At 35.1% G+C, this 15,040-nt stretch overlaps 1 protein-coding gene across 1 annotated transcript; it reads right to left on the bottom strand.

The window, feature by feature from the left end:
- Window positions 1–284: 284 nt before the first annotated feature.
- On the bottom strand, window positions 285–4,824 carry MS3_00007865 (uncharacterized protein; the record flags this gene model as incomplete). Its single annotated transcript, XM_012936324.3, has 2 exons — window positions 285–482; window positions 3,157–4,824. One exon carries the CDS (start codon window positions 4,822–4,824, stop codon window positions 3,331–3,333), a length of 1,494 nt encoding a protein of 497 aa, XP_012791778.2. The 3' UTR covers window positions 285–482; window positions 3,157–3,330.
- Window positions 4,825–15,040: the final 10,216 nt, after the last annotated feature.

Here is a 15,040-nt window from a genome sequence, read left to right as displayed (position 1 = left end):
TCATTCTTATCAACCATGAAAGCAAAAAAACAAAACATAATCAATTTCATTCACATTTTTCACCTTTTCATAGTAGTTATCAACAGAAATGGTATCAGTTTCACTTTTGATTATTATTATTATTATTAATGCTATCATCCAAAGAAATCTCATTTTTATGAATAGCCATACTAGTAATATATATATATACATAAATACTAGTAATTATATATATTTTTGAGAATAAACAAACAAATAGCATTAACATAATTTCTAATAGTAAATGGATAGTGATAACATTTTCTGATTGTTCTTCTTCTCTGTCGTCGTCGTCGTCGTCTTCACTAAACTGCTTAAATTGATTGGTTTTAATTAATTGTAATAATTGCTTAACTGAACCAAACGATTTTAATAGTGATGATTGTTTTGTTTTTTCTTATGCTTACATAAACATTATTAATACTATACATATATATGTATTCATACTTCTCAATCCTTTTTCTCTGTCCTATTAAAATATTAAGGAGAATTAAAAAGTGAATTTTTTCGGAGAAAAATGATTTTAAAACGTTTTATTTTTGCAAGTTTGTTACAAACTCTATTCAATATTGGCTCTATATATGAATTGATATAGATAAACAAACTACTGTAGCCCATAGAGTACTAAATGTATATATCATCACTGTTTGAAACATCTTAATAGTATTCATTCAAAAGCCCAAATGGGATAAATCCGAACATTCTTCAAACTTTTGGTAAGCAAGATAACCTTGAAACATTATGACAGAATCTAATGGTCTATACTTCATAAGATATTTGAGTAAGTAATAGTCCTATATTCGTCAGTAAATAGATTTAAGATGGGTTTACTGAACTTTTTAGCGGTGAACTATGACAAAGTCAACCAAATCAATAGTGAGATATTAATTTATTAACAACACTGATTGACTGGATTTGTAAACAGTGACTGGTGGACTCCGGTTTATTGATTGCAACTGAAGCCCTTAGCCATGAGTTCTGAATGTTATGGTTTTAATCCTAATAGCCATTGTCAACCCATATTCCTGACGAGTCTTCGTCTAAGTGATAACAACTACAGATCCATCATTTTTGATTGTTCTCTAAATGGTCTTATTTTTCAAGGCAAATATCCTTTAACTTACACAGATTTTTCCGCTAAATATCTAAGTAAATAACAAAATGAGAAACTTTTTTGGCATGATGAATATTTATCTAATACGTAAAATAACTTTAAAAATACTCTACAACTTTAAACGATCATTCTTATGTTTCGCCCTTATCACTAGGTGCATATACCAGTAATTTAAGTCTTACTTCGAGTTAATTTGAAGGCATGTTTAGCCAGATCAACTTTTTGTGCGTTCAATCATGATTTCAACTATTCAAATTTCTAAAAATCTCCACAAAACCCCTTCTAATAATAATCAACTGCTCACTAGTGACTGACTTCAAGAGGCATTTCCTGGAGTTCTAGTAAGAAGCCGTTACCAGTGGAGTTCAGCCAGGTCTGTTGTGAGATATCAACTCACTGAAGACAGTAGTGTACGGTAGTGCAATTTCGTGGATTGGTTGAAGTTAGACATTAACACCTTTGGATGGCAGTCAGCTCAGTGGTCTGATGGTTAAGCTCTCGCGCGCAAGACTGATAGGTCCTGGGTTCGAATCTCGCCGGGGGTGGGGTCATGGATACGATGATTTTGTCAAGTTTCCACTTCCTAAACCCTTAAAAGATATTAGCAAACTGTACTATTTTGTTTAGTATTTGAATTTCAATATTCGATCCTGCCTTATGTTTGGAGTTACTTTACAGCTAAACAACAAACAAGCTAACCAATCACAATAATATTTTTCGAATGAAATTAAAAGTTCTGATAATAAAACTATTATTGGCACTATCCAATATATTTTCATCAACAAACCTAGAAATTTTATTATGAATTTCTTAAGGTCATATGCAAAAATGATAAAAGGGCAAAGCCATTTCGTTGTTTATGTTAATGTTTTCTAAATATTATTATCATGATACAAGTATTTGAATTAATGTACAATTACTTATATCAGAGTAAACAAGGATAAACATTTTAACATGTTTTAAGTTATACATAAAAGAATAGAGATAATGATCCAAATTGTGTCAAACACGTGACTCGTAATATTAATCACATAAACATGAAATAACCTTTACACAAAATATCTAGAAAACATCGTATCTACACCTATACCAGCTTCTCAGCTCATAGATCAGAATGCTCTTAAAATTGGTCAGTATAGCACAGTCAACTAACAAAGTAATTGATAAAAGTTAACAACCATTCGAAGATTTGGTTGATCATATCTCATGTAACCCATGAAGAATGTTTACTAATTTAGGACTTAATGTTCATTACGTACAAAACTCTTATGATTTATTAGCGAAATGGCTTTAATAATAATTATTATTGTGGTTAAGATCTCTATACATTACTGTTTACAGAAAGCGATAAACACTTGTCTAAGATCAATTAGCTTTATTGAAAATGTATAATTTCAAACTAATTATCTAAATATTGCTTCCTAAGATAATATCTTTTCTTACTATTAATAATGAACTATTTAGTAGTCATAGGTAAATGATAAACTCTATAAAAAGATCTGTATAAAGTTTTATAAAAAATCTTATTTATTTCTGTTCAAATGAAATGCATTAACCTATTTAAAGGTGGATTATCACAGTCTGTAAACTGTAAACCTTGTATTTTGAACGACATGATATTTAAAATATGATACTAATGAATTTCTATATTACAAATGTTTAGTTGTTAGCTATAAGACAAAACCTATTTCACCTAACATACATTTTCTTCTAGAAACTTACTACTTATAGCATTTTATAGTACATTCTATTCATAAGCAATCAAATTCAAGGGTAATGTGAGGAGTGAATGTAATACAATTTTATCTAAACAACAAATAATATGCAGTACAGATATCATCATAACAAATAACAGTGTAATAGAGAGACTTAATATCCTAATAAGGTCAAACAATAAAACGAAAATTTGACTACGTCAAAGAAAATGTTACACCATGTTAATAGGGTATGAAAACTATTCGAATAACATTTATACGTATACGCAATCTGTATTTAAAATTAGCACAATACAAAATTTGTTATACCTTATTTTATTAAAACAATAGTGAAATGTGATAGAGTACTATCTACAACTCATTATACAGTAAAAATTTGAAAATAAGAGGATATGCTTGATAAAAGCGAATAGTGGGTTTTTTTCAATCGCACAAAATTCAGAGATGGATAAGCATAATTCAATATTAAATATTATGTTTCATTTAAGGCAACAATTCTAACGATCCACCTAAATGAGCATGACAGTATTTTGAATTATCTCTTGATTTTGAGATAAAATAACGTGATGCTGAACAAGATTGACGAGTTCTATTACTTGATCGTGTACGCTCGTTAATTTTATATCGACAACACGGTCTTCCAGTATGTTCAGATGTGCTAAAATCACTGTTGGCATTAACCTGACAAAGTGGGCATTCTTGACCGTATGGATCAATATGTGTATGATTCACTCGATGCTCTAGTTGTGTTGGAGCTGAATAATCTCTTCTACGATTATTTGGTTTCGAAATTTCGGAATTAGTGATACGTTTTTGTTGATATTGTGAATGGTTATTATAGTAGTAATCCATTGCTTCAATACCAAGCTTCATTTGGATTATCTTTGATCGGTGCTTTTCACATAGATTAGAATGAACTGGATAATATTTTAAATTGCATTGTGGACAAACAACATTCATAGATGGTTCTGATGTAGATGGATAATTTAATCGTTGTAACAGGTCAATATGTGATCTAGTTGCTCTCTCTGATAATAAAGGAGATTCTTTACACTTTAGATTATGCTGACAACATTCACAATGTTTCTGTTCTGTAACATTTAAATAGTTTGCTTGAGAATTCTCGTACTTATTTGTATTTAATTTATCATTCAGCTTTTTTGATTGATAATGAATTGCCCCACTCTTAATCGGTTTTAAAGCATCACATTTACACAATGTTCTCGGTAAAATGTTTGTCTCTGGAGATGATTTTCGCAATTCCGAAAAGCAACGTAAAACATTTAAACCGATTTGTATGTTTTCCGCTAGAAATACATAACAAGTTAAACAATTCTCACCGTTCGCTGATAAACGAGGGACCATAAAATAAATCAATGGCGGACGTAATACTGTGCGATAACGTAATAACCAACTTGTTATTTGATTATCTAACTTGATCAATGCATCCTCAGGGATACAACGACGTGTATCGATTATTCGACGAAAATAAGCGTAACAGTGATCACGATTCTTATTATTGTTACCAGTGTGAGCACTATTATGACTAATATTACTCCCAACAGGTGTTACGACTTCAAAGTAATAACAGTTAAAATAGATCAATTGATACGCCGAAAAATCTTCATCCATTTGTGATGATAACGACGATAATACTGATGAATTTTTCGATTTGTCATCCTTTTTTTTATTTCCTTTGTAATCTAATGATTTGATAAGAATATGACCATTTCCAATGGCTAATATTACACTGTCATAATTTTCTGTCATTACTGTTTTATAAGATAAAACAGGTTTGTAATTATTTGGTGATACAGATGATGCAGTCAGTTTTGAAGACGATATTTGTCGAAGAAATTTCAAATAATAATCAATCAATAATTCATAAATTGTTTCCAGTTCACAATCATTAGATTTTTGAATAGTAGAATGTCCAAGATAACTTAAGGTAAATACTGACATTGACGAAGATGTCATTATAATATTGATTCTTAATAATTCTGTGATAAATTTAGAAAACTCAAAATCTGAAAGTGAATTAGTGTTTATAATCCTTTGACCAGCTTTAGTCCTTTATTTACTTATTAGATGTGATATTTGTAAGAGATTTAGCTTATTTGCATAATCATATTGGTTGACTAAACATTTTATGTACACAATTAACACATAACATTTCGCATTAACAATTATAGTAATCACAATATAGATGATGTTAAAATATTTAGAATGTCATTGGTGGATAGTTGTTACGTTATTCAGATGAGATAGATCATGAGGCAATGCTATGAGTGTAATCTTCATAAAGTCATTTTACGACTAACCAAATAGGAGGAAAGCATAACTTATCCTAATAATTGAAGGGTTTTCATAAGTCCGAATCATACTACCTAGGGTGCTGGCTCAATTCTAATTCTAATATTGTAGAATAAAAAGAAATATGAAGATATCAAATAGACAATCTTAATATGAAACTCTAAATAACTCTTATAAATAATTTAACTGTGGATGGTTTATAATCACATCGTAGATAAGTTTATATGTGATAAATTGACAGTAGTTTCAAACCAAATTATTGCGTTCCTCTGACAACTGTGTTACAGTGTTGAGACTACTAGTTTTGTTTGCTTGTGCTAAGGTCCTTTTCTCCGGTTCATACACCTCCATTTTGATTACATTTATTCGTGTCAAACCTTCACTTGTGTATACATATATAGTGGTTGGTTCAGCCATGATAGAAAGTGTAGTGGAATATCTCCGAGATAATTTCTAAGTTTTCCTATATCACACATCCAGATAACTGTCACTACATAACTCCCAACGGTACATAAATTCCAAAAGACAATACGAAGCATTTATCATGGTTTATTAGTGTACAGCATATATGACAAGTTCACATGCACACAATCCGGATTCATGTAAATCCTAGTGAATCAAAGCGAATATATATATATATATATATATATATATATATATATATAGGGAAGCGAATGAATCAGAGAGGGATTTAATCAAGTAACATTTAATCTAGAAAGAGGAATACGTGTATAAGCCATAGCTCGTGATCACGCACGCTCACTCAGATATGATAATAATAGCAATACGGCGATACAGACAAATAGCAATTTTCGAACGACACTGTCTTTTAGGTAAATTAATTGAAGGGCTTGATGAAATTAAGTGTATACAGACTCAAGTATGAGTGAGGTGCCATAAGAGCATAGTAAAAAGTCATCAATATCATCCTATTAATTTTCAGACTTACTGATATAACTACCATGTGCTGGAAAAACTGTCAACGAAGCGCGCAATTATTTTAATAAGGTTGTATCCTGGGAAAATGCTTGTGCATTTTCTGTCCCAGTAGTTGTTTTAGGAGTTGAACAAACTGTATACTAAGTCTTCAATACTAGCAATCAGCTTTACAAAGATGGCAATTGTCTTTTGAAAATATTCAGTCTTGAGATAGTTCACTTTCTCGAAAGAATACTGATAACCGTAAACAATATTTACACTCAGAAACGACCATTTACTTACGAAAGACCTTACCATGATTTAACGATTAACACTGGGATTACCAAATATTTTAGTTAGGTTCGAAATTTGAAATCAATAGATTCTAGTCTTCAAAAGACCACAATAATTCCTTTATAACTAACATTGGTGGACACAGAGAGATGGAGACTTTATCTCGCTACTGTAAGAAACGTTTATTGTTTCGGACAGGTAATCAACTATATGTTTCTTGTATTTCTAAAATAACTAATATCTTACAGTTAGCTGCTCAACTTTGGAGCGACTTAATGCGTCATATTCTTATCGATATTGGACAGGACATTATCCCTGAGTTGGCGGGAAAGATTTGTAGTGACTCACCATTTATCACGAGAACACGACTGGTTTAATAGAAACAATTCTTATTATAATCAACTGTACCAGTGTTTGTTTTAATGTGCTTTTGTTTAACTGTGCTAATGACAGCTATTTTGTGCTTCCATTCTCATACTTACACTTTGATTGTAACTTCGCGCGAATTCGGTTACGTTCTGTAACCAAGCTTGTATCCTGGCACGATCTCGGTATCCTTTCGATGCCACGAGATCGCCAGCAAATAAACATCGACTTGGTCCATTAATTGCCTTCTGGTATTTGGCTTCTCGGGGATTTTATGGGTTTCTTTGGTTACGTTCAACCTACGCCTTCTGATTTACTTGGCACGTGTTTCTTGGTAGCGGTGTTCTTAATTAACCTCAACTCGACGCCACGCTACAGATTATCCATTTTGACGTATAATCAATTCATATTCTTAGCGTTTGTAGCGGTAAATAAATCCCTAAACCTAATGTCTCTGAAAGTCTTCAACATTTGATACTGACCGCATTGGTTTTAATGGACTCACTTAGCTGAAGGCGCTCAGTCACGCATCCACACCAGATCACGATTGTGTACGCCGTGCTTCACATCTCCTGCAGCCGCTAGAGAGCTCAGATTAATCATTTCTCGACATATCTATTTTCTATCTAATATATCTTCGAACCTCATTGCTTCTGATTTTTAATTCCACTGGGTTGGCACGTCTCGATTATAAAAGTTGTTACTGGTTAAGGTTTTGTCAAACTCCAAACACTTGTGGCATCTTTACATTTCAATAATCTGATGTCCCTAAGTTGATCATTTAATTGTTTTTATTATAAATGTCTGCATCCACCGGCGAAAGTACTGTTCAAGTATACCATCTTTACTTTTAGCCTACACTCAATTTATTAGTATCACATCCATCTTATCTCTATGAGCTTTTATACGTTCATGTACTAAACATATCGCCCATTATCGATTTTTGCTATCCTTGAAGTACGTCACTAAGTCATCTTAAAGTGCCCGTATATTGAGATTCATGGTGTTTTGGATTTTTTGAGATACTTAAAGTCCCTAACTACTAATTATCGGTTGTACCGTTTTTAACATCGTTAAAAGTCATGGATCTCCACTGTTCTGACTCAATGACGCGGGTTTATTTGTGGGAATAAGATGTTTCACCACACCCATCACATGCACGGAAAACATATGTTTTAACGTATTTGACGTCCTACTGTTATTGAGTTCTAGATTCAGTTATCTGACTGTTTTCTCTTTATTTTTGATCAATACTTAATGTCGTTAGATTTTTTTCAGGAACAATTTTAAATAAATTCTACCTCCTTACTTAAAAGCTGGTTTACGTTTCTTCTTGTTCTTTTTTATTCCCCACTTTCTCACTTATTCATTTAGTGGACGAAGCACCAAAAACCTAGATGCCAACTTATATATAGGTGAACATTACAAAATCGTGAACTTCAGATACGTCTTGGAACGGAATGGCTGGATGATGTTCTCACACTTGTTTCTTGGTCTGAACACTATGGAAACAGTACAAACGTGTATTACCATTCCAACATTTTAATGTCTCAAAGACTGTCTGGAAGCAAAAATGAACGGAATGCAGTAAAAATAAAAACCGTTAAGGTCTAGGTCTATCTACTCCGTGTCCTAAACAATGTTGTCCTTATCACTGGTTCGACCTTAACACGGGAAGCTTCACAAACAACATCGTATATATCCGTGATTTATTAAAGTTCTTAGTCCAACTGCCGTCTGTGACACAATCCTGTGAAAACAAATACAAGGGTTATTAAGAGAGTTTTCTATATGTGGACCTCCTAAGGATAAAACAGCTGAAGTGAGATCAGCAGTGCATTTAGTGAACGAAGTGTGTGGAAAATCTTCGATCAGTATCGAGAGATCCAAAATCAATAGATTCATGAGGAAATGTCGAAGGGTGTATTAAGCGACACTACTACAGATCCAGTTTATGGGTAACTATAAACGTTGATAGATGGTAATTTTCGTATAAGAACGTCCAAAACCGTACAAATGAGCCAGTACATGTGTTTTTGAAAATGGAGAAATATAGGCACAAAGTTGCAACGGTAAATGAACCCTCAAAAATTGTTTTGTAAGTCTTCAAAATTGATACTGACCTCATTAATTTTACTGGACACGCCCTTGCTGAAGGCGCTCAGTCAGCCAGCCGCAACAGGTCACCGTTAAGTATACCGTCCTGCGCATCCCTCGCATCAACTAGTCACCTTAGACCATATCTTCCTCGACAGGTTGACCACCTACCATAGATGCCTTCGAGCTTCTTCATTCCTGACTTCTGGCTTGACTGAGTTTACAATCCACGATTATAAAGTTATAAAAAACTGCGGAGCCTTCAATCCCTGAATATTCATGACACCTGTAGTGTCTAGCTCTATGTTAAGCCCACTTAGGTTTTTCTAGTTTCCTGGCAGACTACTCTGTTCATTCTTCTCAAAACACATTTTGATCTTGTGACTTGCTGGCTTACTAACCTTGATTGTTGTTGTGTAAGCGTATGTGGGTACGTTTCTTATCTGACTCATCACATATACGAAACTTATTTTCTTCTGACTATAGATATCGATTAACTCTTGAATAAATTGAGTTGGTTTACATCTCGACCAACGATTATATGAAAAACACGTATTCAAAATTCATTATCATATTTGGCTTATTTAATTCCTTTATTCACCAACGCGATATAAGTTGATAAATATATACGAGGGTAGCCAGGATGTATATTTCGATAGCAATCATTCAGTAACAATCATTCATACGATCTAACTGGAGTCAGATATTCCAGGGCCACTAAACATTTTTAAACAAGACAATGCATGCCGAAAAATTTCTTTTTACAGCAGTTACAGACGCTGATTGTAACAGCACTTGATAAATACAAACTGTTGGGCAACAAGGACTATAGTTGCAAAAACATCGACCAGTTGCTTGTTACAGTAAAGAGGTATGCTTCCACCATTCAAGAAATACTACTCGATGTAAACAAAAACGACGGTCTGTCAGTCTGCTCCAAGAGTTAACAAACAGCTACCGAACAACAATTGCGTATTTAACCCAAGAACTATACCACTCACTCCCGACTACCGATAATAAATGTCCCTGGAAAAGAGAAAACACAGTACGACCCCAGAGATGCAGAACAAAACGAATCAGTATACACAGGAACAACTTATGAACAGTAGTCCAATATTGGAAGCGTAAATCAGGAATATTAAGTAAAGCAAAACTGAGTCTGTTAGCGAACTCCACTTTGACGCAAGATTACTTGATCACAATTTAGATATTGGAAACGATTTGTCGACAGTAGTCCAAAATCAAGTTCTAATGAAATGCGCTCGAATACAAAGAGAAATAGAAGTAACATTACATGTAATAAAGAGAACAACAAAAAGCTACTTCAGGAAATGTATGTATGAAGACATTTCCATATCCATATAAGTACACACATATCAAAAGCGTATTACACGGAAAGCTGTCAAATACAAACGATCACCTGAGCTACACGAAAATCTTACATAAAGTGCGTTAGAGAGACAACATAGAGAATTCAATTTTATTTTTCTTCCTTATTACTCTACTCCTCGTGAAGGAGAATAGGCTACGGACTAGGATTCTCAAACCAACTCTTTCGTGGGCTTTCCTTTAGAATTGTTTTTAATTGTTATTAATTCTTTTGATGTCTGTCTCAAATTCTATGCCCGGTGTCTTGTTTAGCTTTCCTCCTTTACAAATGACTTCGGGTTTCCGAGTTAGGGCTTGTCTCGTTATACATCTTGATGACTTTCGTAATGTGCGTGCTATCCACCTATTCAGCCTGCTAAGTTGCTTATTTATGTTCGTACAAGCCACTGGAATATAACGGTCCGCTTCTCACTTCTTCAGTCATCACTCACAGCATGTCCATCGAATGAGCTAACTCTTATTTTAACAAGAAGACAGGAACCAAATGGTCAGGTTATTTTCTCTGAAAAAAATGACAAACGTCAGAAATTTACTTTTCACCTCGTGATGATTTAATCATGCTATTTGCAACAAATGACCCTATCCGTCAACGTATTTGGAATAAATGAATCACTTCTTTCTAGTGATATATAAATTTCTATCAGTCTGAGATATGTATTTTCGATCTATTCTTGGAATACATAAGTAACAAATTCCCTACTATCCCACAATCTAGCACACCTAATCTGGGCCAAAAACCTCAGATCACAATCCTAATTCCCAACACTTATTCTCAACGTCATCCTGAACCTAATGGAATGTTTGAATTACTCAAACTCACTTTAGAATGGCTCGCTAGTTGTCTGCGAATTTTAGGCGCTCACTATGGCTTTATTAAGAGACGTAACTGTGGGTTCTTTGATAGGATAGTTCACTACAAAGTTAGACAACCATGCACACATCCATACATTACCTCTCGTCGTCTAAAGCAGTGGACAAGTTCATAAGACAGAACAATGTGTATTTTAAAACTTATAGTACACTTCATTCTGTGTACAAAAACGATCCAGGTAATATGACTAAGCATTCAAAGGTTAGGTCAGATAGAACATGGTCTGTACGAAGGACCGTCAGGAAGTACCTGGCGATTCCAGTGTGGCAAGACCCAATCATGACAACTAACTAAGCCATATAATTGCATAGTGGTAACGACGATCAGAAACAAATGGCCAACACACAGTAGCGACTAGGGGAATTACCATTGTAGGGCCAGTAGAATGCCACTGAGACCTAGCCAAATAATCCGACTGTTGTTCATTGAATATCAAAGAGTTCATCGATCCCTGACAATGTCACTGACAACCAACGCCCATCATTTAATCGTATGCCAAGGACCGGCCCACGCAGTGGTAGTCACACTATCTTCTCTGTACATGTTCTTACTAATATATTCCCATAATGAGGTCTTGTGTTGTACGGTCTTCAAAGTAGGCATAGTACCTCGATAAGACGAAGGAGTAATCCACGTTAGGTGCTGACAGCAAGGTCTGACGTGGAAGTTACCTGGTTCATCACACCGTTTCCGTTTTACTCGAGTAGGCCTACAATGTTTCAACACAGATCATTAACGCTGGTGATCTACACCATGTTTCTGATTGGATGAGCATGATGACTAGAGGTATTTGGATAAATGTACTAAGAGCTAACGGAATGGTGCAATTTAAGGCAGGTAAAACTAGATGGACAGAAACTAAAGTATTATGCTTGGAATTCGTAATCAGCGGGCCATCAAGTACAAAAGAATCATTATTTCGTATAAATACCACAGTGAGGTGATTGCAGTCATCAGCCATCTTCTACTGATACCTACAACTAATGTGCCCGCCTAGTCTGATGTGATGTACATAATCATCATTGATAGTGGGTGCACTCTAGCTGGATGAAAACAGTGTGACATCCTAGATTTTATCACGAACATATTTGGATTACCCTGTAGTGGTATCTATGCCTTGTGGCTTCTTTGATCATTGTATAGAATCAAGCATCATCTTCCTTAAAGAAATTGTGGCAGAAAAAAGACAGAGTAACCGCTGTAGTCACTGTATTATGAGCCAGTACATTGCGCGGAACCGTCGAACGCTTAGTGTTATGCTGCCTAACGTAGAAATGGTTGACCAAGGTTTTGTCAAGGGTTCAGTGACGTTTCAGTGATCCTACGGGTGGTTAATTTCAAGAGTTAACATAAGGTTTTCCGTCACGTCAATCCATTTTCACACCCTCCTGACCAAGGTCCAGCCTTTAAAAGTCATCTCTTCGCTCAGGTATGCCAGACGTTGGGATTCCGGAAAACACATACTACCGCGCACCATGATTTGGTAGAAAGAGCGAACAGAACCACCAAAGCCTCTCAATAATCGTTCATCAATAAGTCGTCGGCTGAGTGTTGAGATGATGCGATAACCCAATGTTTCCTAGCTTATTGTGCATCAGTGCGTTGGTACGCATGATTCTCACCCCCTAATTTCTTTTTTGGGCATGAATTGCACTTACCTGTTGATATGTCGTTGATATCATATGGTTCTCTCCAAAACTTTCTTAAACTACTGCGAAACCCGTCGACGTTTTTCGGAAAAACTCCATGATTAGCCATTATCCTTGAAGGCCTACCGACATTATAACAAGTGCTTACAATTTACTAAGCATATATTCGTGTTTTCTTTCAGTTAACTCCGCCAAATAAGTACGATTTCAAGTAAACTTATCTTGTCGGCATCTGCAATAACGAACGCGATAGATAGGCATTGCTGCAGTTAGAAGACTGATGCGTTATAAATGACATTGTATGTCTGAGTTTTAAAAAAGTACAAGTAGATCGCCTTTTCACAATCGACATCTTCGATTTCTTAACAATTGCGGCTACATTTCCGTTTCGTACATCAGGTTGATGTCGCATTGTCGTTCAAAGTATTCTAACAAAAAATTACTCTTCTAAATTACAAAAGCAATATCAAAACAGTCAAATTGCTCATAGTAGACAGATGAATGCCGTAGCAATAATCTAAACTAGGAATCCATAACGCCATCTGAAATATTAATGGCGTACCAATAGTACGTTAGTACTAGCGAAGCCAGTTGAAAATATGATAGGCAGGAAACAACTATTTGAGTATAAATGTTTACAAGAAACTAGTACAAAGTCAGAAACAGGTATTCAATAACAAATCAAAAGTACATTTAGCTTACCCTTTCTTTGGATCAACATCCATGAGTATTTACTTTATTTCTTGCATTATGTAAGAAAGTCTGGCTCGTAATATCAATGGCTTACGTTATTTCTTTCTCTGGGAAGATTGCGCTTTGGAACCGTGAACACAGAACGTCTATAAATATATTAAGACTATTGTGTGAACTAACTTTGAATCGTCCTGCACAATCCGTAATTACTGATGCCTGTCTTACGTTTAGTCCCTCATATGGTATGAGTAGCTGCCAATTCCAGTGTCAGCACTTAAGCTAGACACGTTTTGTTTGACTATTGCTGTACCTGTCCTAAGTATCCATAGATGAACTTTTGATGTAAGCAGGCAGTTTGGTCATCTTGTCAGGAAGATCACTGACTGCTTTCAGAATCATTTTGGTGTCATCGCTGTGCAACATTTGGCTATCATAATTACGGCTACTCAAATTTACGGGTTACTAACTGCAATTGAACTCAATGGGAGGTGTGATGAGGACACCTGTTTCAGATTAACTGCTTTGTGAATATTTACTCACTGGATACTTACTTAGCTATAGGGGAAAAGTTCTCAGACAAAATACTGACAACAAGAAAGTAGACTGAGACGCATGTGGCTTCCATTTTAGCAACCTCTAGTTCATCAAGGGTGCATAATTAGTCTCTCATTGTGTATGTAACAGCCCAAAAAATGAATGAATTGCATACGTTTACCAATTTACCTCTTCTGCTTCTCTGTTACGCATGGCTGCGTGTCTTCCTCATGTTCGTTTGTAACCAAGTACTTCAGTGAACGGTCCTTCCAGTCTCTCGAATATGTTGTAGTCATCTGGCAACAGTGGTTTTAAAGCGGTGAAAGCTTAACACCGCGATGCAATAACGTGCATTTTCCCATGTAAAAGCGACCAAGGAATATGATCAAGAATATAGGTCAAAGAAACATCACCCATGTAAACAAACAATTGCTTGTTCAGCACACGTTTACTGATGACTACAACTTCTTTCCTTTTCCTGTCGCTAACGAGACTGTATTGTCCGGATCGGGGCTATAAATCAATGGAGAATCGTTATAAGACTTTCGAATTATTGCACTTAAAAACTCCAGAACATTCGTCATAGGTTGCTAGTGAACGGTGGCAAAGCACTAACCAACATGCAGACCTACAACACTAAACTTTTATATTTACAGCAGGCCTCGGGAAGTGATGTCACAATATTTATGGGAATGTGTGCAAGAGAGGAATGATTACCTCATAATGTTGTGTGGGGATACAGATACAGTATATGTCAGAGCACTCCACGTACAGTCTTGACTTGCAAGAGAGAATTCAAATTATACTTGTAGTACTAGAGGGAAAAGAGTCAATAAGGTAATCCAAAGGGTTGTAAAATGCCTTAAACTCAATCCTGCTGCCATCAACTTAGGTTCACCGTTTGCAATCACAATGTTGTCTCCTGCCTCATTTTCATTTACTGGATTGCAGGTGTGTTCGTTAGGGAAAGCTAAGCTGTACTTTCTCACAAACTCTACTATTAGCTTCTTCAATCTTCTGTAAAAGTTCGATCAAGAGCATCCCATCGAGTTTGACACTCTCTTGGCTG

This window comes from Schistosoma haematobium, chromosome 4 (assembly GCF_000699445.3).
Source record: "Schistosoma haematobium chromosome 4, whole genome shotgun sequence".
Lineage (NCBI taxonomy): Eukaryota > Metazoa > Platyhelminthes > Trematoda > Strigeidida > Schistosomatidae > Schistosoma > Schistosoma haematobium.
The sequence above is the reverse complement of the archived record's forward strand: the minus strand, read 5'-3'. Positions and strand labels throughout refer to the sequence as shown.